The sequence below is a fragment of the Podarcis melisellensis genome (assembly GCF_964234715.1).
Source record: "Podarcis melisellensis genome assembly, chromosome: 4".
In the NCBI taxonomy this organism is placed as follows: domain Eukaryota; kingdom Metazoa; phylum Chordata; class Lepidosauria; order Squamata; family Lacertidae; genus Podarcis; species Podarcis melisellensis.
Window position 1 is genome coordinate 77,410,263 of NC_138531.1, and position 26,378 is coordinate 77,436,640.

The 26,378-nt window shown below is 43.4% G+C and overlaps 1 protein-coding gene across 4 annotated transcripts; it reads right to left on the reverse strand.

Moving 5' to 3' along the window:
- On the reverse strand, positions 1-26,378 carry KL (klotho). Of its 4 annotated transcripts, none has more exons than XM_081909342.1 (5): positions 24,849-26,074; positions 18,166-18,676; positions 15,501-15,769; positions 13,496-14,603; positions 1-2,531 (listed from the first exon to the last, which is right to left on the reverse strand). In XM_081909342.1, exons 1-5 carry the CDS (start codon positions 25,575-25,577, stop codon positions 2,497-2,499), a joined length of 2,652 nt encoding a protein of 883 aa, XP_081765468.1. In that variant the 5' UTR covers positions 25,578-26,074; the 3' UTR covers positions 1-2,496. The 4 variants fall into 4 exon arrangements, with proteins under 4 accessions (XP_081765468.1, XP_081765467.1, XP_081765469.1 ...); XM_081909341.1 differs by lacking the exon at positions 1-2,531 and adding an exon at positions 6,125-10,694; XM_081909343.1 differs by lacking the exon at positions 1-2,531 and adding an exon at positions 6,127-10,694 and having other exon boundaries at positions 25,929-26,378.

The window sequence follows — 26,378 nt, forward strand, 5'->3', positions numbered from 1 at the left end:
TAGGAAGGGAGCCATTTTGTTCTTAACTTCAGGCAGCAAAATGTCCAGGGCTGGTCCTGAATGGATAGTTCAAATATGCTCAAAAGTCTCAATTGCTGAAAGATGGGGATTTAGGGGAAACAGGTCATTTTCACAAGCTCTCTTGGCTGCACTTTCCTTCTTCCACTACAACTTGTACATTTGGGGAAAGACTGAGAAAGGAAATCAGCAGCTGAGAGGGCCAGCAAAAGTGAGGGAGCTTCTCCTGCTGTCTTTCCTTAAAAATTGAGAATTGCCCCCAAAAGCCTGAGAGGGATGCAGCCTATTCCAACTTAGAATGCATAGATTTTGCCCATCACTAAAAAATAAATTTCTAATTCACAGTATTTGATATGAAAAAATCAGATTCCATTGAACCCAGATAGGCCTCCAGGATCACATGGCAAGCTTGAGGAAATAATGCATAGTTATTTGCAATCAAATTGGTTTTTAAAGCTATAAATAAACATTTATAGCAGATTCCTTCTGTATGTATGATTGACCAATTCCAAAGAATATATGAAAAGTGGAGGGGATATGAATGACTCATCTCCCTCAGGCTATATATAGTATAGGAAGACTACTGTCCTCTCTCTCATACAGAAAGTTTTGCTGCTATAATTCCTAGACCTGCTTTATCTAACTATCTACTAAAATGCATTTCTTAGACTCTGGACTTGGACAGGGTCTAACTGAAGTTAGTGGACTTGAATCATGATCTCCTTAGGGCAAAAATATTTCCTCACATTGTGTCATTTATATGACACTTTTCTGATAAAAATACATCCAAAAAGTTTCAAACAATAAATACATTATAAACATTAAAAACTGCAGCCACAAAGTATAATTCCAACAAATAATGGATAGTACGTTTAAAAACTGGCTGGAATAAAATTATATTTCATAACCATCTAGGAATGGACAAAGAGGGAGTCAGCAGCCCCGAGAAGTCTCCCTCTATTTTTCTCTCGTATGGTAGAACATGTTCTGAGCGAAGTAGAAATTGGGCTTTAACATTTCACTTTGCTGTGGAGTTCTGTGGATTAAATGTTTGGATAGGGTCAGGAAAACTTGGGTTTGGGGAGACATGGATCATCTCCCGTTGCCTCAGATAAGGGGTAAGCAATGAGGTACTCTCCATTTCTTGTGGACAATAACTTCTGTCAGCCCCCATCCAATTTAGTCAATAGTTGGGGAAGATGGGAGTTGCAGTCAATGGCATCTGGAGGGGAGGGCCCCTTGGATACTGCCTCAGACTTCTGCTACAATTCCATTTGGTTCCCGTGTTTAGAGATAGAAGTCAAGTAGATATGCTTGCGTCATCTAGCAACCATGTATCTGTGAAATACTATGTTTTCTTTTTTAAATGAGTATTAATCTTATCTATCAGAAGAACACTACCATGTTTTCATTAAGTGTTATAGTGCCATTGTTAAGTCAATATGGCCATTGTGTGTTTTTTTTAATGTACTCATATTAATACCTCAATTTTTTTTTACCTCACGTCTTGTTATCAGTCAAAAACAACCTGTAAATATATAACATGGAGCTGAATAAAGTGGCATATACTGAAGGATTGGATTTACCATCAGTATTACTTTTTGTTAACATGCTATTATATAGTATTTCTTAAAATGTTATCTGATTCGTTTTTCCATTCCTACCCCAGCTATCTGTTAAAAAAAAGAATCACTGTTAATTTGATGTATCTTTATATTACATTTACATCTTCACTGTCCACAAATTTCATTTTCTGCTTTGTTTTTTTTTAATTCTTTTCCAGGGGCAGGGGTGGAATCCAAACAATGCCGTAAAATCACTTATAAACTTTACATCTAGTAAAAGCAATATTGATTGCAGAGATCCTCTGAAGCAGTTTCGGTTCAGAAAAGTTTTGCATTGCCTTCTAAAAAGAAGGCAATCTACTAGTTCGTAGCAATGTAAATGTATGTATTAGTCAAAATAACATACAACAATCCATTATATTAGATGTAATGACATACAAAAATGTGTGTGTTAGAAGAAAATCCGCCCAAAAAATATGCTGATGAATTTTCATCAGGACTTTTTTCAAAAAGAATTGCTAACTGATATGGAAAAGTGGAGAGCTAAACTTAAGACTGGGGAAAAAACTTAGAAACTGAGAGAAACTAAAAATGACAGATTCACCCATCCCTGCTTGAGTTGTCAACATATACCACCAGAGTCCTGCTATATTCCTCCAATTATTTAAGATGCAAGCTTCGCACAGTTTCCATTTTTACCACTTTATTCTAAGTGTGCTAGGTACATCACTGAAAAATTAAGGCTTATCTTAATTTTAAAACATCCCCGCATTTAGTTATTTTTTACTTTTCTCAACAGGCTCCTTCTGTAGGGGACTGCCCCACTTTTACTTACAAATCTTGCTGCCTTCTGAATCTCAGGATTCTTGGTGAAGCTGCGCAGTGTTTTTGATCTGATCAGCTGCATCACTTTTCAAGTGATGTGCCTTTCCTGCAGTGGCTCCAAACCTGCTGAGATATCCAAGTTATGGTTATATACCAGTGTTTGCTGTTACATTTGTTTTTATAGAGAGTTAGACCCAGACGTCGCCTCCCATTTGCAAATGGGAATCCAAGCAAGCCAAGACTCTCACTGAAGGAAGGAGGGAGGAGGTACCACCTCCCAGGCTGTTGCAGAAGACCCCAAACCCTCCAAAGCAAATTTTCAAAGGGGAGCAGGAGAAACTGCCTCCCCTTCAAGCAAAGCAACATGAGTGAAACTCTGAGCACCACAAGTCTGGATACAAACCTTTATAATAATCAATAGCCCATCTACTTACCTTATATTTAACGGATTTCCCCAAAGCACTCATCTTCCTCTCAATATATCAAATTGCATTCATGGACACGAACAACTTCCATCTGGCGGGCAAGAGAAGTTGGGGAGGAGTAACCCTATAAGCAGCCAGGGTTGTACAAGGTCAGAGAACAATATGTGCTGCTCAGTTTGACTCCTTTGCTTGCTGAAACATCTAGTCTAGAAATCCCCTGTCCCAGCAATGTGTGGTGTGGCTCTTAGAATTCCCCACTCTTTTTCAGGCTGGCTGTAAAAAAAGAGGCGTGGGAAGCAGAAATTTTAAGAGGCCAGTCCTTCTGCATCACTGCATCTCCAGGCAAGGAAAAGCATCACCTGCTGAATCTATGTGTGTTTAAGATGCAGAAGCTTGGGGGAGTGGGATGCTGTGGGATTTTCCCCAATATAAAAAACACCCAGTGTGGGGCACCGAGCAGCATTGGGCACATGGAAGGCTGGGGGGGTGGGATTTCAAACATTTCAGGCTCCCATTCAGGACAGACCTGAGATGTTTTGCTGTCAGGGGCAAAGGACAGGATGGTACCCCACCTCTTTCATGTACTGAAGCCAGATGGGCTGACAGTCAAATCTTACCTCAACACTTCTGATGGGACAGCAACTTCTACCGTACAGCAGGCTGAGAACAGCAGGTGAGGCGAAGGAGTTCCCAGCAGGCCATGCACCAGACAACTCCAGCAATGTGCTACCATTTCCTGCCATGTCCCAGAAACATCTGCCACCTGTGGCAGCTGCCTTTTTCCAATGGTACACACACACACACATCCACACACAGCTATCAGTTGATAGGAAGCCTCAAGCAGCCCCAACCCTGGTGATTTTCGACCCAAAGAAACCACCACCAGAAAAGGAAGTTCACACCTGCATTTTGTACAAGTCCATGGCAAGGAGATGCTGGGAGTCAAATATACAGCTGTGAAAAGCCCTTTAGTGAGACCTGGGACATAATGTATGAACAATGGCATGGCAAGAATCAGAGAACAACAAAGCCTATTTGAAACTGATGCATCGTAGAATGAAACCAGCTCCTTAGAGGTTTCCATAAAAGATTGTGATGGTATAGTTTTACAAACGTATATTAGTTCTTCCAGAGGTAGCATTTCCCTCAGGCTGTTGAGTGTGGAACACATAATTTATACATGTTTCTTGATTAAAAATAGGGAGCTTGCAAAGCTCCTAGCTAGTTATCCACAAACTCATGCAGAAATTCCTTTGCTCATGAGTAACCAAAGGCTACAAAGCCATATTAGATGCACCAATCTTCTCAGTGGATGATGAAGCTGGGAAAGAGGAGACGGCAGCTACAGGAGCTGAAAGTGTGGGGCTCCTGTGTCCTATGCATGCATGTGCACACTTGACAGAACAGCGGTTTCAGACCAATCGCCTCTGTGAGGCATTGAACGTCTGCCTGTCAAAATAGAAAATAGCATTTCCAGCTGATGCTGGGACTTAAACAAGCTGGACTTGTAACAAAATGTTCCAGTGTGGCATGCACCTGCTCAGTCTCCTGTGCTTTTCCCCAGGATACTCCAATCCATTCCCCCTCCGACCGTTTTCCCACAAAAAAATCCAAGGGTGTCAATCAGCATTCCATAGATGAGCAGCTTAGTCCGTACTGGGCAGGTTTTGGCATCACCCCATTAGGCTCCCCTGCACCTAAATATTTTCTGTACTTTTGCAAATATTGGGTTTCTCTTGAGTGCACTGATACCTTCCTCTTATGTGTGGATGGTGATGCTTTGGCTAAATAAAGACTGGTGTTCACCTCTGAACTTTGGAAATGGAGAGAACTAATAAAGTGATGCCCAAACCAAGGCAAGCCATGTAACATTCCTGAGGCTCATGTGTGTCACATTCCTTAAAAACTTGCACTGAATTTATACCTGGGTGCATCTAACTACAGATCTCTTGCATCAGCCAGGAGCAAATCAACAGTACCATATTTCCGATGAGGTAGGGTATTAAAGTAATATAACGAAGCATCCTCAGGAACTGTGTGAAAGGTGACATCCAGTCACATACCCTGCAGAAATGTTGTTGTTGTTTAGTCGGGTCCAACTCTTCATGACCCCATGGACCAGAGCACGCCAGGCACTCCTGTCTTCCACTGCCTCCCGCAGTTTAGTCAAACCCGTGCTGGTAGCTTCGAGAACACTGTCCAACCATCTCGTCCTCTGTTGTCCCCTTCTCCTTGTGCCCTCCATCTTTCCCAACATCAGGGTCTTTTCCAGGGAGTCTTCTCTTCTCATGAGGTGGCCAAAGTATTGGCGCCTCAGCTTCAGGATCTGTCCTTCCAGTGACCACTCAGGGCTGATTTCCTTAAGAATGGATAGGTTTGATCTTCTTGCAGTTCATGGGACTCTCAAGAGTCTCCTCCAGCACCAACAGAAATGTTACTGGTTAACAACATTAAACTTGTGCACATCTCTCAGGTTCAGCCTTTAAGATGTAAAAGTGAGGCTGGCACATTGCAGGGGTGAAGATGGATAGAACTTATCTTACATGAATATTTGTGGGTTTTTAGGAATGACAGCAAGAGTTTCTGATAGGTGGAGTCATGTGGCTAGGGGGAAGCAGAAGCATTTCAGGAGGTTTGAGATGAGGTGGGGAGGGGGGGGGAGAGAAACCACAGGAGACTGTACTTCATCCTTAAACCTAAAAATCTTCTTGACTTTCTAGTTAACTATTAATTCCAATTATTCATTCATAGGATAGCTGAAGGCAAGCCTAAAGGCCGCATGGGGTAAAGTAGTCTGTGCCAAAGTTCATGTTCCAGAATGTGTTTCTCATAGCCATCCCTCACATTCATCTATCTGCAGGATGCCACCAAGAGTTGGTCTGCATGTTACAGAGATGTGGGGAAATAAGAGACAGTCTGTGCAGAGTGGGACTCAAACATCTAACCCACAGGGTGTCCCAGATAGAGGTGTCTCGATATATTTTGCTGGCTAGGACAAAATGAAACAGGAACAACCCACCACCACCACCACCACCATTCCACATACAGAAGCCAACCAGACTAACAGATGAATCTCACCTCAACACTGTTAATGGGCCAGTTCCTCCAACACACATCAGGGCAGCTTACAGGATACAGGGCAGGCTATATGCCACACAGAGCTGTCCTCCAACACTCACCATCAATCCCCGCTTTCCAGCACCTGTCACCTGATGCAGCAGCCTCACTCTGCCTAATGTCAGGGATGGCTGTTAAATTTAATATAACTAAAAAAAACTGGCCTTCAAAAGCCCTGCAAGGTAGAAGTAGCACCCTTGAAATCCCCCTTCCTTTTCATTTTTTTTTCAGTTTCAGTCTCAATGGGAGGGAAGCAAACAATGATAACATTTGTGGGGCAAAATCCATGGATGTTTCTGGGGTGTTGGGGAAAGTGAGGCCAGTATCAGGTCTCTGAAATCAGTGGTCTCTCCACCCTCAGAAAGTGATATCATATGCTTCCTACACCTGAGAACCCACTCAGATCAAAGAATTCCAGGGTTAGCCTACTGGGCACAACTGATCTTAAGCACCCGATACTTCAAGATATCCAAGGTTATAAATCTAGAAATACCACCTGGCTGAACCAGAGAAGATGGTCAAACTGCAACAGTGCAAAGAAAATAAATCTGACTGTGTAAAAGAGGCAACTGTTAAAGCACAATTTATAAACAAGGTAATAAACACAACATACAATTGTTAACTTGCAATTAACTTATCTATTGTCATACATTCCATAAAAACTATCAATTCCACAAAAATATTCTGGATAAAAATATACTTTTGAGTGTTACATTAAAAGTTTTCCAGAAGGTAGCATTCAATGTACATTTATTGACAAATAACATAGTTTTTAAAAGTGCACAGAGTCAACTATGTTGTGTGCAGATTTGCAATATCAAACAAAATCCATTAATCTTTACATACCACTTATTTTATTAAATAATATACGGTGCTTCATAAAAAATAAAATCTGTTTGCACTCTCCATCCATCTAACACATAGGGTGCGCTTCACAGAAAAGTGTAAATTCATAATTTACAAATAAATATTGGGGGGAAATGTGCTATTTGCAACAGGCAGGGAACTGGGTCACATTAATATGGGCAATAAGTGGCAAGGCAGAGCTGTCTTTTTTTTCCTATTCAAAAGCTGTTTTGACTAGTTGAAAGCAGCACATACATTTTGCCTGCTAAGGCACCATATGAAATGATGGTTTCTGAACTTTTTATTATTATCATCATCAAAGACTGATTCATACAAACTTTGTTGAATGAGCTGAAATGAACTTAAGCTGCTTTAGAGAGAAAGAATTTCTGCATGGTGGCCAGGTATTTTGAATTAATGTCAACTGCCAGCTCACCTCAGCCCAGTGTGCTGAATGTTTCCTGGCACACTGAGAGCCACAATCCAGGCTTATTCCACTGAAGCATTCAGAAAAACAGCTGACCCAAGCCCAAACTCCTGGAATCTTGATGCATAAAATGTCTTATTTTTCATGTATCTAATCAACATAAAAATGTTTACATGTTATCAGCCATTGCTATACTGTATTTACTTGAGTCTAATGCGCCATCGAATCTAATGCGCACCTCAATTTTCAGAACCTTGAAACCCCAAAAAATATTTTCTGGCGAATGTAAATGTGCCATCGAATCTAATGCACTCCTTAATTTCAACAACATAATTTGGCCAAAAAAGGTGAGCATTAGATTTGAGTAAATAGATTATTTTATTTCAAAGAGCTCTGCATATGTAGCTAAATCTTCTGTACAATGGAAATCTGCACAGGTATTAGCCCCACTGCAAGTTCCTTGCAATCTCAAAAAGATATGTACACATAGATGGCAGTTTGAGCTAGATAAAATCTTGTCACATTATCTTATATTTGCTTATCTGTTGGCTAATAATCACATCACTCAAAATGGTTTCTTTCTCAGCCTGCTGTCGCAAGATGCCTTCTCAAGATGAGAGGGCTGTCCATCTTTTTCGTCATGGGTCTAGAGGTAACTTTGCAAACCACTGCCTCTCTCTGTGTTCATTGAGATTGTGAGGACATGCACAAATTAGTTGGTGATGAGAAAATGCCAAGTGGTTGCTAGGCTAACTCGGCAGCGATTGGAATATGCATCTTTCACTGTCTAGCAATCACATCTTCCCTTACCGTTTTTTCCTTTCCTGGAACAGTTATCAGGCTGTGCTTGTGAGTGTCAGGGTTTTAGGGTGTATCTAAATGTACAGTTTCCACCCAGGCCCACATTCCGAGCCCTAGAATGTTAAACTGTAGGGACACCGCAACTATTCGTGTTACTGATCAATCAGCACTTCATTGCACAGTGAAAAACACTGCCTCGCAATGTACCAAATAGAAAACTGTAGCGGTGATCTGCAGAGTAAAATTCAAGCATGCAGTGCTGAATCCCATATGCAGAGTCTGAGAACGTCAACTTGTAATGTAATGAAAATGTTGGGTTGTATCCAACACTGGTGTTCCACATGCACAAAGGGTCTTTGCCTCCTCTTATCCCCTGCAGCTCCCCATGCATCTTCACAGTCTGCTTCAGAAAACTGGAGGATCCTTTGGAACAAATTTTGGGGGGCACAGAGGGAGAGGAAAGGGAAGTCCCACTGCATCAGTCAAATGCCTTTTGCACAGCACTGGAAACAACCTTTTGCCTCAAACCTTGTACTTTTGAATAAAATTTGGCTGAAGGCATGCCCTCTCATGCATGCTGAGAGATCACGGATAGACAGAATACGAATACTTCCAGCAAAATCACAGGCATCTTTACTTGCAAGTAAACCCCATTGTGTTCAGCGGGTTTTGTCCCTAGTAAATGCACTTACGGGACAGCTGCCTTAAATTGGGTTAGAACATGCTAGGTGAAAATAAGCCTAAGTGCATAAAAGGGTACTTGGAGATAGAGTAGAAGCATTTCCTTGGAAAATATAAAAGGTAGCAGTAATTTGGATCTGTTTCTAGAAAAAAAAAGAAGTTTCTTCGTGCCTTGAGATTTATGGCTGCTATTTCATTTTTCTTACTTTAATATAGCTGCCCAATTCAAGGGCAAAAATGGTCAGGGTATAACTCCCATTTGTTGCTTGAAAATACCAAAACAATTCTCAGTTACTGACCTTTTCTTATTGTCTAAAACTTACGACCTTTTAAATCCTCCTGGCTGTCACTTACCTTTATTGAGTGAAGCCACCCCCAACTACCAGAAACCATTTGCATTGCTTTCCCACAAGAACACAATCCCTTCAGGTCAAGTAAAGTAAAACATAGACTGGCCACAGTCCCTTAGTGTGACAATAATACTAGCAAATCAAAGGACAGGCAGTATTATGGCATCAGCTGCTGCCTTTTATACATATAAATCAACATCAAAGCACTAAAATATCAAAATCGCATCTCACTTTAGCAATTCCGCTTTGGCTACGAAGCTCTCCTCTTTCTAGAAAAAAAATTGCATTTACTTGTTTTCACTCTTGCTCTTGTCTTATCTCCTTAAATTAATTTGGAATGGTATAGCCATACATCAACATGAAGCTATAAACAGATTCCAGATACGAGTCCCATTTTCCTGCCATCAGAATCCATCTTTAAAATCTAGCTCCATGTTCAAAGGTGGGGGCATTATTCAGATGAAGAGTGAAACTGCTCAAAGCCAGTTGCTGAATCTATCCTTGATATGACCAGAGCCTAAGAGTCTTAGACTGGACAACAAATTAATTTCATTCTAAGGCCTTAGCAATCAAATGTTTATGATCCACTACGTTGGTTTGGACATAATGCTAAACCATTGTTTTAACCAGCAGCAGTTAAGCTAAACCACAGTTTAGGGTTTCGAAATGGAATCTGCCACTCTTCTCATTGCTGGGGGAAAGGGGGGATGTAAGGTGGGGGGGGAGGTGGATACATTATCATAAATGCCAAAACATGGTTTAGTGTTGCATGCAAACCCTACTCACATCTACCCAAAATACAATGTATGTCTAAGTGAATCAACTGATCATTCCATCAGACTAATTTTAGTCCTTCAGCTAAAAGAAACAGGGGTGGAATTAGAAATTCACCATCAGAGAAGAAAAGCTAAATTTCAAAATATCAGGTATGATTAAACTCATGTTAGAACATCCCCTATCCTCAACGAAAAATACACTCAGTCTGTTCAATGAGGCCTGCATTGACCTCACTATGAAGCATTATTCTCACTATGACTCCCCCTCAGTGGATCAGGGGATGGGTGCTACACCACCAGCAAACTGGGGGGGGGGGGGGAGGAAGCCTGCTAACCTAAAGTGCTAATACAGAAAGGAGTCACACAAGCTTCGTGGGAACAATCCATTTTCACATTTAGTGCTCCACAACACTGGGCAGCATGAATGATTTAATGGTGCAACAATAATCACAGTCGGGTGTATAATTATTTCTGAGCTCCCCCAGGAAATGCATATGAAGGACAATGAGCTGCAGGAAAGCCGTATTCATGCCTTCTATTGACCTTCTTGGAGTAGTGAGTGATCAGAAATACAGTAACAATGAAAGAAAACAATATGAAAGAAACGAAAGCAAGCAAAGATCTTCTGGGTTGCAACGAGTCACATTCTGGGCACAGAATAAGCTCTTTGAGGCAGAGCAAGCCACCGGTTTCAAAGCCAGGAAAGGTGTAATTGTCAATAATCTGTCTATAATGCATCATGGAAGACTTGGGCTCATATTGATTCACTGTATATCGATAGAGTCCATACGATCTAGGATCACCCCTATCGCTGAAAGAATAGGCAAAATAGCCACGGAGGTTAACATTATCCAAGGTGTAGGCTGCAAAACAGAGCACACATACAAACAAAATGCACACACACAGAGGGGACAAAGAAAAACAAATTAGTGCCGTGTTTGTTTTACCGCTAGACCACCATACCAGTATATGTTATATAAACTCTAGGTATTCATTCCCTTCAACAAATAAAGCATCTCGATCTTTAAAAATGACAGTCCAATTCCACTTTAAAGTATCTGAGTGGTTCCAGAGCCCACTACAGTGGTACCTTGGGTTAAGTACTTAATTCATTCTGAAGGTCCATTCTTAACCTGAAACTGTTCTTACCCTGAAGAACCACTTTAGCTAACGGGGCCTCCCGCTGCCACCGGAACATGATTTCTGTTCTCATCCTGAAGCAAAGTTCTCAACCCGAGGTACTATTTCTGGGTTAGTGGAGTCTGTAACCTGAAGCATATGTAACCTAAAGCGTGTGTAACCCGAGGTACCACTGTAGTGTCTCTCTCTCTCTCTCTCTCTCTCTCTCTCTCTCTCTCACACACACACACACACACACACATCTACACTCAGAAAAACCCATTCATTTGCACACACAGACACTGATTTGCAAACCCTATCCACTGCATCTTCCACCTCTTTCCCTGAAATAAGCTTTCTTTCTCCCTGCCCCCAATTTTCTCTCTTTTTTCTCATTCCCCCTTCTCCCTCCCTCCTTCTCTCTCTCCCACCTTTACTTCCCAGCTGCCATTCCCTCCTTGACAATTAAGTTTGCCTGCTTGGCAATTAAGTTTTAGAGAAAAGGGTATCATTTGTGCAAATGAAACACACATGTAAACTTAATGGCCACAAACAAACAGAAGGAAGACTGTGGGTTGGATCCCAAGAACACTGTGTGCCAGACCTGGCCTGAATGCCAGTGGTTCTCCACCCCTGGTCTATGGCTATAGCAGTCACAACATACATTTAAGGCACTCTCATTCAACTTTGAGAGTCATGGCTTCCCCCAAACAATCCTAAAAGCCGTAGTTTGTTGGGGTGCTCAGAGCTGAAAGGAGCCCCCTCACAGAGCTACAATTCCCGGCCCCAATTCTTGGGGTGGGGTTGGGGGGAGGCCATAGTAGTTAAAGGGGCACATGAGTGCTTTAAATGTATGCTATTGATGTGACTGTAGTATATAATTTTAGGGGTCATTGTCCTGTTGAGCCTAGTACTGACTACTATGTCAGGGAGCAGATCTCCAGCATTTAAGAGCCTTTTAACTGATACTTTCTGCATCCAAAAGCTATTGGCAGGCTACGACAATCCCTACGGCACTGAACAATGGCCTTAACTGCATGTAACCTTGCCCTGCACTGACACTGCGATACCGTCTGCGATGGCAGTATTAGTTTGTTTATTTATAAGAACATATGGATCCTGCTTTTTTTTTTTTTTTTGGCTCTAAAACTGAACCCCATAGCAGCTTACAACAAAATAAAACAAACATTCATGAAATTAAAAATCCACTACAAACAGATGAAACGCCAAGAAAAACACAGCACAAATATTTCATTACCATCTAGCTCATGCAATAATAATTCACATACCTTCAGCCTTTATCTCATCACAAGGAACAGGCCTTGCACAGTGGCTCTCACGTCTTACCCTTCATTATTTTGCTATTAAAGGTAAAGGTACCCCTGCCCGTACGGGCCAGTCTTGACCGACTCTGGGGTTGCGCGCCCATCTCGTTTAAGAGGCCGGGGGCCAGCGCTGTCCGAAGACACTTCCGGGTCACGTGGCCAGCGTGACAAAGCTGCTCTGGCGAGCCTGCACCAGCGTAGCACACGGAAACGCCGTTTACCTTCCCGCTAGAGAGCGGTACCTATTTATCTACTTGCACATATAGGTGCTTTTGAACTTCTAGGTGGGCAGGAGCTGGGACCGAACGACGGGAGCTCACCCCACCGCGGGGATTCGAACCGCTGACCATACGATCGGCAAGTCCTAGGTGCTGAGGTTTTACCCACAGCGCCACCCGCGTCCCTATTTTGCTATTAAGATAGCTTAATTTCACAAGGGGTAGGGGTAGGAAAGTCTTCGGTGGCTATTCATAGCAACGAAACGCAACTATCTTTTTCTCAGCAACAGCAGACAGAAGGGCACTGAGTTCCAAACACTGCCTTGGTACACACACAATGTACTATGCATGTGCTCTGGGTATCAACATGTATTAATTAGTCCATCCCTTATAAGAGGCAACAGCCTCATCCAGTTGCTGAAAACTGGATTTCCAGTTATCTTCAAAGCATAGTTCCTGCTCCCAGACTTTGGAACTCTCTCCCTAGAGAGGTTAGACTGGCTCCCTCCTTGTTGTCCTTCAGCTGGCAGGTGAAGACCTCTTTATTCCAACAGACTTTTTGGAACTGACTGCTTTTAATGAAAGGGCTGGTGCTGTTTCTATTGTAATTCTCTGTATGTTTTTATTACACACACAGTTTTAATTCTGTTAATGTTTATTACAAATATTTCACCCCCTATATTTTAGCTTCTCTTATTTCCCCTGTCAGGGGAAAAGGCAGGGTATACACATAATAGTTGCCAGTGCTTTTTTTTCTTTTTAAAAAAGGGGTACTCTCATTTTGACTCAAGAAAATCACCGTTTTATAGTTCAAATTGGGGAAAATAAATACAGTAAATGGACAAAAGTACAAAGATTCACAAAATGTTTAGGGGTATGCGTACCCCTGTGCCCCCCCAAAAAGCACTGATAGTTGCTATTACATATCACACACAGCATTCCAGAAAACACACCAAGAAACGTTGGTCTTGAGGAACATAAGCATTTCCACAGGACTCTTACCTTTCAAGGCTTCGTTGATATACCGCTCCATGTAATATATTCTCAGTTTGTCTCGATCCGGTTTCTGCCCGTCATCAATTCCACTGGCTAAGATGTAGATTGGGATGTCGCCATATTTATCCTTGACCCATGCGAGGAGCTTGCGTAACCCCCAGGGCACCACTGGAGTTCTGGCAGGTGACTTCACCCAAGTGATGTCATTTTGCTTTTGGACCTCAAGGAGGTGGTCATAATTGGCGGGGTCTTCGTTTATGGCGCTTACGAGAGACGTGGTGTAGTGGCTCAAGGCGAAAAAGTCGAACGAACCACGTATTAGGTTTCTTTCCGCCTCCGAGAAATAAGGCAAGTGTAAATAATGGGAGCCTAGGCTGTTTTTCCGGTGAAGCCACTGCCTCATCACATCTGGGTAGTCACCACTTCCAAAGATAGGCTCAGCAAGCCAGCCAATCTTAAACTCCAAAACTCGTCTAGCTGCACTGTAATCGTTTTTCGAAAAGGGCTCGACCCAGATGGCATGGAAGGCGATTGAGATTTTACCTTTCTGAGTCTTCCTGAATGTTTTGTCGTACAGGCGCCATGCCTTGGCATGGGCCTTCAGCAGGTTATGGGCTCCTTTGTATGTCAAGTTGTCATCGCTAGGCTCGTTCATTGTGATCCAAAATTTGACATACTGGCCAAGTTTTTTAAAGCAGAACCTGGCATACTCAACAAAAGCGTCCACGATCTGCCGGTTCTCCCATCCTCCATGCTCAGCGAGAGGAAGAGGAAGCCCTTGGTTCTCACCCATGGGTTGCCACAAAGCAACGACAGGAGTTATATTGACTCTGAGTAATTCGCTGACAAAACACTGATAGTAAAACAGGAGAGTGTGGTTAACGTAAGAGTCATTACCTAGAGGGAGAATGAAAGGCCACACCAGCGAAAAATGGAAGTGTGTGACATGCATTTCCTGAAGTAAAGAAATCTGGAGCCTGATGGCCGGAAGATCAACACAGTGAGGCTTGCGATTTGGGGCACCCCTTCCATCAACTTTAATCAGCTTCTTTGTATGATGGACATCCCAAACATACACATTAGGGTCAAGGAACTGGGACCGTGTGGTATCTACCTGGAAAGAGAGGAAGAAGCAGATTCAATTTGTCCGAAGTGTGTAAACTCACAAGCAAACAAGTTAAGTAACCTAATAATAATAATAATAATAATAATAATAATAATTAGGCTAATGGGACCTGAGAGTCAACATCTGGAGATCTCCATGTTAGCTATCTCTGCTTTCTGGAGTATCTAAAGTTTGAATCAACAAATGATTTAGATATGCAATAAATCTTTCAGGAACCAATCAGTTTTAAAAACAGAGGGAGTTCAGAATACTTTTAAGATGACGTCCAAATGATTTATGGGAAATGTGTCTGCCGTGCACTAAAGTACACCGAAATAAATCACAGCAAAGATGCGGCTTAGAAATACGTGACATGCTAATTTTAACCAACTTAATATTTAATGACATTGTTCTAATTTACTATGCTAATGTCATAGAAGACTGTTCAATAGCTCAAAGGACAAATATCGAGCCGTCAAAATTGATTGACACACAGTATGAGGAACAATGAATCCCCCCCCCTTCCCTTCACTGGAACCCGATATGTGCTGGAAAAGCCCACAAAAGTCCTGTGTGTACAGCCTACCTCTAAGGAAGGAGTGATTGTGTTACCTTACCACCTCTGCCTGATCTGTCCCTGAAAAGAACAAATCTGTGGGGGTGGTTGCTTTAAATCAGGGGGGCACAACAGAATGGGGAAGATGCGTACACACAGACACCCACACACTGAGAGTTCTGCCCGGAATATAGCACCCAAACATGCCCAAACTGTGATGTTTGTCAGAGGGAAGGCCCTACGGCCCCAATTAGAACACATGTCTAGGAACAAAACAAAGACAATATTATTATTTCGACCTGTGCTACAGGAAAATTGGAGGAAGTGATTTGCTCTCTCATTTGGCTTACCTGAAGAAAGCTTTCGGTAACCCCCCAAGCAAAACCACAGGGGAAAGTCCCTTCTATGGGCTGGTCTTCTGGTACTGGGCGGAAGCCATTGTTCTCTATCACCTTCTGGTAAAACATTCCTGAAGACTTTAGCATCAGTTTCTTATCCTGACTTTGAAAGTCAACGTAAAACAGACCCCTTCGAACGCTGTAGCCCCTGAGCCATTCAAAGCCATCCATGAGAGACCAAGCCGTGTACCCGATGACAGTAACTCCATCATACCTGACAGCTGAGGAGAAAACAACAAAAATAAGATGACCTCACTTCCCCATCTGCACACATTTGAACAACTGCACTTGAACAGATTTGTTTGTGGTTCAGAAAAATGCTACCACTTACATATCCTGCTCAGTGGTTATCAAGCTATGGTGTTAATATTGCCAGGCAGATATGGCCTAAATAGCCTAAGAATCCGTCCACTACATCCCAGTGGGCACCTGAATTGGTCCCATGGTATTTTTTCTGATGGAAAATGCAATGCCTGGAAGCTTTTGAATACAGTACTTTTAAACGAGCAGGTACCTCCATAAAAGGATGTATTTTCACTCGTTGTGACTTCTTCTACAAAACTGGTGTAACAAAACTGTTAATTGTTTTATATAATTTAGTTGGTTCCCACATCTCAGAAGCCCAACTGGCCTCTATCAAGTCCCATGCTGCACAACACTTCCAGCAGAGATTGGGCAGGTACCCTTACTTTTGACTTTCAGGTGTCTCTTAAAGACTTATTCATACAGTTGTTTGAAATTTTCTCAATTTTCGCAGTCATTTTAGTGATGGTTCTGTACTGCTGCACACTGCCCTGATGTTTTATGAGAGAGTGGTATATAAAAGCTTTTATAAATCATTTGCGTGGTTGTATTTTTTGAAATTGCATTACTTATTTGTTTAGGAAACTTGAACCCTGTCGTCCAGTGCATTTGCATCACCTAAGGGTGGCTTACATTTAAAAACAAAACAATCCCACTAAAGAAATCAAATGACAGCACAAAAACCGACACAACAGATAAAAATATTCCGAAATGGGGTTCTACCCAATCTATCAATAATGTCTGACAAGGCAAATGCTTCTAGAACAGGAAAGTTTAACCAGTCAGTGGGAACAGTAAGAAAGAAGGGGAAATGGAGATCAGAATACAAGGCAGTCCTTTTTTCTGGGGCGGACGTAGGGGTATGCATACCCCCTAAACATTTTCTGAATCTAACGGGAGAAGAAACTTTAAAAAATTAAAATTTTAGTTTCTTCTCTAGTGTGGTCCGTTGAATAGCATGGTGAATCGTCAGTTCCGTTGCTACCCTCAATGGCAACCTCATTTCCTTTCCCTGTGTTTCCTGAGTCTCGGACGGAAGCAAGCGTTTCATGTGTCAGCTGTGTAGCATGAGGTAATGCATGTTCTTTCTACTTCTGTCCATTTGCTGTATTTATTTTTCCCGATTTGAACTATAAAATTGTGATTTCCTTGACTCAAAATGAGAGAACTCCGAAACATATTTTTTTTTTAGAAAAAAAGCACCAATATAAGGTATTCAGAGGTATTATAGAATATTGGTGCAGCCACCAAGAAGGCTCTTCTCTCATCCTGCACAGCCTTTCCTCAGCCACACACAGGACATGGAAATTGTCCTCTCCCAGGCATCTTAGAGAGCAGGCAACATGGTATGAGAGGACAAAGTCTCTCAGGTGGCCTAGACCCAAGATATTTAGGGTTTTCAAGGTAAGCAGAAAAGCAAGACAGAACTTTTACTTAATTATTTACATGCTTAATTAAAATACTACTCTACTTCAAAATAATGACCATCCCAAAGTAACTAGCAAGTGTTGCAAACAATAAAGACAACACTCTGTAGTCAATGTAAAGGTGAGCTGATAAAAGTTTTGCCACTTATTTTACGTCTTTCATCAAAGTTGTTTTAAAATAAAAACCAACACCGGCATAAAGCAAACCCGGTTTTCCATGGGGGACAGAATGTGCTGCTTGGTTGCTAAAAAGAGAAGTTGTATCTACCATCTGATGCATTTTCCAACACTCAAGCCCCTTTCAATTTTCATATAAATAAGGACATATGTAACTGAGACACAGCTTTGTAAATCAGCTGTGAAAGCAGAATAAGTACTCCCAACAGTTATTTTCATTTCTTCATTACAGGAAGAATGAATTCTTGCAGCCTGAGAAGAGACTCTTAAGGAGTTACAGAAATTATATATGCACACAGACACCAGAGAAAGAGAAAGAGAGAGAGATTTGGTATATATTCTTATCTAGCAAATATTTACTCAGCTATCTGACGCATTAAAACTAATCATTGAGTATCTCCTGCCTGATTCTCCTGCAAGCCTCATAGCCAAGAGTACAAACATCATGAAGTTATATTAAGCAACCAGCTTAACTTTTTGCTGTAACCAAAGAAACATTATCCAAACTTGTTGGAAAGCACTTGGCAACCGCAGAGGCAAGCAAATCCCGTTCTTTTGGAACCTCACTCTGTAATGAACACCTGGATAAATGTTTAAAGACTCGCTGGGTTTTAGCCTCTGCAGAACTTATTTAATGAATGTGAGGATAATGTTTCCCTTAATTTGTGCCAGGATAATAATGGTGACAAGAATACCATCTACAAGCCTACCTTTCAGAGTGTCCATAATGAAATTTTTAAGATAATTCGTGTACTTGGAGTCATCGGTCTTAGTGTTACCAGAAACGTACCAGCTGTTCTCCACAATGAAGATCTCTGGTTTGTTATATTCACTGCTTATCCAGTAAAGCAGAGGCCTTAGGCTTAGCGATTCCAGCTGGCGGAATAACATGCCAGTATCCACGAGATGGAAACTCAACGTGGCCCCAAACGAAAGAGCAAAGAAATCGGCTGTCCCTCTGACAAACTTCTTCTCTGCTTCGGTGAACTCAGGCAGCACAGAGGAAAGATTACTCTTCATGCTCTGGGGATAGTCTCCATCAATAAATATAGGCTTAGCAAACCAGCCCAGCACAAAGTCAAGAGATTTCTGGCATTCGTGAATACTGTTTTCAGTCATATGTAGAGGTCTTACCCAGTGAGAGCCTAAGGCAATTGACACTTTACCTCTTTGTGCAGGACGAAAATGATTGTTGTAAAGATGCCACACTTTGGCATGAGCCTATGGGAAAGAAAGTCCCCAGTGAACCATTTTTATTTTACTCATTTTTGCTGTTTTATGAAATTATGTATTCAGTCTTAACAGATATCTGTGTTAGCAACTAGATGGCAATAAGTCTCTTGGTGGCTTTAGGGCCTCCGTTCAATCAAAGCACAGTGCAACATTTATAAGAGAGCAAATCTTATAAAATCAGCTGGCTTCCTTCAACTTAAAATTAAGGAAAATTAGCCTCACAGCTAGCAATACCACTCTGCCCTTTGGGACAGAACTGTTCGCTCTCATTCTAATATCTCAGAGGAAGGGAAACATAATGCTAAACCAGAGTTTAAATTAAGCTATGATTTAAAGAGAATGTGCAGCATACTGGTGTATGCTACCCTAAAGTCCCTGCAGTGCTCTTTCCTTTCCCCTGCAGAGGCTGGCACATGTGAACCAGCGCTTGTGGCTTGTTTCTCTCATAACAAACGATAACAGTAAGTCAAGACAAACTTTGCCACTTTCCTCTGGACATGTTCCAATTTGTCAACATATTTCCTAAACTGCAGTGGCTAGAACTGGACGAAATACTTCTGGTGCAAATAGGTCTACAAAAATTAGTGGTTCAAACAATTTTACTAGTCCAATGCCCATAATTTGCTTGCATTGCTCATTTTGTGGCCAAAATGAAAGGGAGCAAGGAACCAACTTTTGTATACCATCCTCATTTGGTCCCCCATGAGAAATTCTTTAAACAGCCAGTCAAAAAGGCAAGCCAGTCAAAAAGGCATTTATAATCCTGCTCTGACTCAGAAGGATGAATTGACTAGCATGAACACATTCAGACTCACAACCTGTTGGTAGCAATGTGCTTTTTGGAATCTGTCTCTCACCAGCCTGAAAAGCCATGGCTCCCTTCCTTCAGAGAGTCTATCTCCTCATCATTATCACCAATTTCCCCAGCGCTACTCCTACTTAATGTTACCCCTTGCTTGCTTGCAAGGGAGATGGCTAACGTGCAAACAGGAAGTGACATCTACTGCTCAACTATCACCTTTTTCTGGACCAGAATAAGAAGAGGTGGTTGAACAACCAGCTTGCAATGGTGAGGAGGAGAAGCAGGTCCAGGAGACTTTCCCCAGTTGCTCCCGCACTGAGTTGTGGTCCCTCAGCAGATGCTTGACTATGCTGACCCTTAACACCAGCTCTGGAACAATCCCAACAGCCCCATATATGTGGTCAAGAAAGATGTTCTATCTTTCCCTTTACTTGCCCCTAGGTTTTAGAGCACTGGTATGTGAACCTATATTTTCACATAATGGAACATGTGGCACACTTGGAACCATTTCACCAGTTGCAGAGCGGAAAACCGTGCATGAGAAAACATGTCTTCACAAAGCTCAGTTCATGAGAACTGCGTGGGCAGGTGAAATAAATATCACTTAGTGATGGAAGTCCCACAGACAATGATAACTAAATTTCATGAGGGATCATTAAGTGCATCCTCAATTTCTGGCAAACAGCAGTACTTAAATGCTTTGTTATGCCTATATCTGAAAGGGGGTGGAATCTCAGATAAACCTTGGCACCACTATGCGGAAAGCATAGAATGCAGCACAGAAGAGGGGATCAGTTTTTGAGTTGGATTCAAACTATTTAGATGGTTTCTTCAACAAGAGTTATTATAGTTAATGTGAGGACTTCAGAATTATCTCTAACATAAAGGACATGGCAGTCCCCATCTTATTTGCAGTAGCAACCCCAGCAATTGCAGTAAGGGCATGGAACAAAATTAAAGGGTTTAGGTCAGACACACAGGACAGATTTATCTATATGCAGGTGGTGCTACGTTTTCACTAATATAGCCAAAGGAATCAGTGTCCTAACTAAATTAGTTTAATTTCTGTCTTTAAAAAAAATCAGATTAGTTCCAATTTTAATCCTGTGGAGGATACTGGTAATCAGCAATAAACATTTCTGTTAGATATTTGGGGATATATCTACAAGCCAATCTTTCACCAGCAGTTCAAGAAAATAATGAAAAACTGCTAAAGGAAGTGGCAAAATATCTGAAAAATGTGCCTTTCCATTATTTGTCACGGATGGCAAAAATAGCTGTAGTCAAAATGAATCTTCTTCCCAGGTTATTATTTTTTAAAATTTGAATTTAGCTTTAAAACATGACATTTCAATACTTTTAAAAGGCAACAGATTATTTTGTCTGTGGTAGACTCTCTCTCCACTTGGCATATTTCCCAAACCAACAAGTTTCACAGAGGAGGGACAGCAGCAGCTGAAATAACGCATGGGATTCATGGGCTCTTCCTGCACTTCCAGTGTTTTTCAAGGAAGGCTTTTGGACACGCATTGTTTACAGCAAGGATGGGTAACCTATGGCCATTCAGGTGCTGTTTGACTCTATGGGCCATCAGCTCCAGCAAGCATCAACACTTGTCAGGGATGAGAAAGACAGCCCAACATCTGAAGAGCCACAGGTTCCTTTATTATGGAAATTCTGGGAATCTTATTATTACTGAGTTGGGAAGAATTTTTTAAGCTATACTTCCAGAATCAGTAATTCAGGCTCCAAGCCCTTACTGCAGAGTGAAGTACCGTATTTTTCGCCCCATAGGACGCACCGCCCCATAAGACGCACCTAGTTTTTTTGGGGGGGGGAATAAAGAAGAAAAAAATTATTTTCCCCCCAGGCGCGGGGCTGGCGCGGGGGAAGCCCGAGCTTCCCCCGACCCCAGCCCCCAGAATAGGCTGCTGCCTGCAAGCCTTACGAGCTCGGCGGGACCTCCCGCCCGGCGCAGGAGGCTTGCGGACACCTTCCCGAAGCACGGGGCATATTCTGGAGGGCGCCCCGTGCTTCGGGATGCAGGCTGCCGCCCCAAGCCTCGCGTGCCCGGCAGGACCTCCCGCCGGGCGCGGGAGGCTTGCGGATAGCTTCCTGAAGCCTGGAGAGCGAGAGGGGTTGGTGCGCACCGATGCCTCTCGCTCTCCAGGCTTCAGCGAAAGCCTGCATTCGCCCCATAGGACGCACACACATTTCCCCTTCATTTTTGAAGGGGAAAAAGTGTGTCCTATAGGGCGAAAAATACGGTATCTATGAAACAGCTCTCAACTTTATTCCGAAAACTGTGGTAGATGCTGCTGTTTTTCCTCCTTGGAATCATAGGAAGCAGCATTCTAGAAAGTTAGACCTCTATCTAGCCACAACTTTCCTGAGATCTTTCCCAGCCCTTTCTGGCGATGTGTGGTATTATACCTGGGACTTTTTGTATGCATATATGGGCTACAGTACTAAGCTTGCAATTTTTGGGGAAGCAATGGAGAAGGAAAACTAAAAGGGCTGGCACAGAGGGATTACAGTCTGAGGTGCAATTCAGAGGCAGTGGACTTGGCTTATAATAGACCAAAGATTTCCAACACAGTATTCCTCTTAAAATATATATATCCAAAATTCTTCTCTGTGCCTAACCCTAAGCAACAGGCACCTCTCATTTTTGCTTAACAGAGCAGCATGTGCCACAACATCATTATTACGTCGCTTCCTATCTACCACAAAGCTTATGATCTAGTGCTCAGAGCTGTCACACTGTGCCAATTTTGGTAGACATGCTGATAGAAATTACTCACATCTGACTTGGATGCTGCAAGCGCAGCTTTTAATACGGTATGTATCACGAGCAGCTCAGTGCCACAGGAGCTTAGATCACTGCCAGGCCAACCTCTGATGCCAGCAGGGATGCTGATTGGGAAAGTGCTCTTGGCCCTCAACCCAGTCCACATACAAGAACTTGTTCACCTTAAATCGTATAGAGAAATACTGCAGGTCTTTAAAACTAAGGCATTGTAATCCTATATACACTAACCTGAGTAAGTCCTATTGAACTTCTGAGTAGACACAGACAGGACTGTGCTGTAAGGGTGCAATCAAATGCGCACTTTCCTGTGACTAAGCCCCACGGAACAAATTAGGATCTACTTCTGAGTAGAGATGGAGAAGGGTGGGATAGATGGCTGCGATCCAGTACATATTTGTTTAAGAGAAAGTCCCACTAAATTAAAAAACGCTTAGCTAAGTGATGGATCTCTTGAGTGTGAAATTTACATTTGGACTACAGTACTGGATTGCTTTTTGTGCATCCGGTAATAACTACATTATTTTCAATGTTCATGTCTCTGTTAAGATGATGTATATTCTGTGACTGTGTCTGCGGCCATATTTTACTGCACTTGGCTTGGTATTTGTAACACATTCATTTATCACTATAATATCTTCCTTTTGTGAATTGGTCATGGTTAATATAATAATCAATTCATGTGGGTTCTCCTGCTTGTTCATTTTCAAATAGAATAAATGCTACTAGTAATGCATTGTACTGCTGATTTCAGATATGTGTGTTTGTCTTTTCATCTCACCTTGCAATATTGGATGAAATGAAATTTTACCCATGTTTATATTTATTAACTATGCCTTTGATAAACCACACTGTCACCTACAGAATCTCATGACACAATAAATTAGGCTGCAGTCCTAAATACACTTACTAGAAAGCAAATCTCATCCAACATAGAACTTACATCTGAATAAATATGCATCATATTGTACTGCACTTCTTTAGGATACTACAAAGATCTGCAACAGACTGACATTACTATTCTTCTGCAAGCCTACACATTTATTTTTGCTCTTGCTACTTTAGTGGGGAGAATTTAATTTGTTCCTCCTCACCTTTCACCTTCACAGGGAATTGTAAGCATTTAAATGTGGTAACACTAAAATCATAGAGCCAGTGCGGGCAGGGGAATGTTTATAACTAGAACTGGGAAGCCCAGAGTTCAAATCTTCACTCAGCCACAAAGCTCACTGTGTGACATTAGACCAGTCTTCCTCTCTTAGCCTAACCTACCTCACAGGGTTGTTGTGATAGTAAAATAGGGGGAATGGCTCGCATATACCACACTAAGCTCCTTGGGGGAAGGGAGATTAATGCAACTGACAATAATAAAAACATTCTAGTTAAACCTCTTACACCAATAATACACCTCTAGCAAGTTTGGCTCTGTAATAAACTGGGATTGTTCCAATTATGATTTGCCACAAGTAGTGAGTGATTCAGGAGTTAGCAAGGTGTGTTTGGCCAGAGGTGCCTGAAGGGCAATGGATAAGTCTAGTTAAATAGGTCCTGATAAGACAAGCAAACAAGCTGTCCTGTACATGCTGGAGAAGTTGAGGTGTTTGTTCTATAGGAAAAAAATTCTAGCATTCTGAAATGTTAAAAATCCCATTGTTTCCTATAGAGCTTTAATATTTGGGAAGGTTATAGTCTCATAGAACGGCAGGATTGGAACAGGCTTGAAGGTCATCTTCAAGAGCCAGATGTACTTACTTGACCATTTTCCTCCTTTGTGTTTTTCCAGTATTTGGGTGACTGGAGGGCAGTGGGGTGAATCCTACTTTTTATATTTCCATAGGTGCTAAGTGTTGATAAGTTGGGCCTTGCTCACTCGTCTGCTGCATGTAGCAAATCTTAGGCTGCACTCCTTTACACACGCTGACTCATGGAATACACTGGAACTTGCTTCCGAGTAAACAGGCCTAGGATTGCACTGCCCTTGCTCTAAATCAGCCTTCCCTAACCTTATAACCCACAGGTGTTGTGCTTGCTTCGGCAGCACATATACTAAAAATAACCCACAGGTGTTTTGGCCTACAATTCCCATGCTGGTTGGGGAGTTATAGCCCAAAACATCTGGAAGGCACCAGGTTTGGGAAGGCTGCTTTAAATTCTACACCAGGGATGAGGCAACTACAGCTCAACCTGTAGCCCAACAACATTGAACTGGAGGGCCACCGGTTCCCTACCCCTGTTCTTAACTTAATAGGAGCCAGCAGCAGTCATTCATTTGCCTCAGAAAAGATCACAAGTGGAGGTGACTGAAGAAAGGCCCCACTCTCCTTGGCGCCTTTCCTCGGGTTATGTGCCTTCACTGGAGGTTTTAAAGCAAACGTGGGATAGGCATCCGGCATGGATGCTTAAGTTGAGATTCCTGCGTTGCAGGGGGCTTAGATGACCTTGGGGGGGGGGTCCCTTCGAACTCTGTATGATTCTCTGACGTCCCTCTCCCCGTGGCCAAAACTCATGGAGAACTTCGCCTGAGCCATGTTCTCCTTGGGCGTCCTTACCTGGAGGAGGTGGTGAGCCACCCGGTAGCCCACCTCCCGCCCTCCCCGCACGCCTGGGGCCAGCTTGCCCGTGGCGTAGCCCTGCCAAGCCACGAGGTAAGGGTTGTCCATGGTGAGCCAGAAGCGCACGTGCTCGCCGAAGTGCCTGAAGCAGAGCTCGGCGTAGTCCCGGAACAAGCCGACCAGAGCCGGGCTCTGCCAGCCGCCATAGAGCTCCTGAAGGCGCTGGGGCAGATCCCAGTGGTAGAGGGTGACCACGGGCTCGACGCCGCGCTGCCTCAGGCCGGCCAGGAAGCGCGCGTAATGCTCCAGGGCGGCGGGGCTGGCGGGCGCCGTGCCGTTGGGGAGCAGGCGCGCCCAGGGCAGCGAGAAGCGGTAGTGCGACACCCCCAGGAGGCTCAGCGCTTCCAGGTCGCGCTCGACGCGGTTGTAGCTGTCGCTGGCCACGTCCCCCGACGGCGCCTTCGGCTGCGCGAAGGCGTCCCACACCGAGGGCCCCTTGCCGTCCTGGCTCCAGGCGCCTTCCACCTGGTACGCCGCGCTGCCCGCCCCCCACAGGAAGCCGTCGGGGAACGTGTCGTCCAGGAAGAGCTCATCCTCGAAGGGCAGGCGGGCGAAGCGAGACCAAGTGGCCTCTCCCTGCCCGGGGTGCCCGGCCAGCGGGCGGCACAGCAGCAGCACCCGGGCCAGGAGGAGGAGCAGCAGCCCTGGCGTCGCGGCGCGAGTCATGGGGGAGGCCGAAACGGGCGTCGACGACGGCGAGAAGCGGGCGCGGGACCGGCTGGAGTTGTCTGTCCCCTTTCTCCAGCCAAGCCCCCTTTATCCCCTCGCTTCGCCCTCCCCGCGGGGCTGTTAATCATTACCGCGGGGGATGGCGGCGGGAAGGAGGGGGGAGGTCAACCGGTTTGCACCGAAGGGAGACGACGACGGGGCTCTGCGCCTCCACCTACCCGCCCCACGTCGGTGGGCGCGGGTGGTGCCTTAGGCACTTCTCTAGGAAGAGAGGCATCCGCGCTGGGGTCTTTCTTCCCCCGTCCCGTCGGGAGGTGTCAAAAGTGGGAGATGGAAATGCGTCATTACCTTCGCGAACCTCAAACAATGTTTTCTTTCTTTCTTCTTTTTGAGACTTCGGCTCCCTGCACCTGACCTTGCTTTTGACGGCTCCTTTTTCAATCTCCTTGCTGCTTCTGCATTGTTCAGTGATAAACTTTGACGCCTAAAAGGGGGGGGGGCGGGTCCAGCGATCACCATCCATTCAGGGAGTTGGATCTTGTTTCCCCTTCTTCCTCCGGCATCAGCTCAGACTTGGCTGAACTGGCTTCAAATTCGAGATTCCCTGAACGCTTTGCTACGCCGTGATTTTATTTTCTCACCTTGTCAATAGTCACAAATCACGTTAAAGCATTTGAAAGACTGCGGTGTGTAGTGTCTTTCATTTCTGCTCTTGGTTGCAAAGGAAGGGTGAAGGTGAAATCCTGTTTCAATCAGCAAGTATAGAACTGGAGAGTAGTCCTCCTTATTCAGGATTAT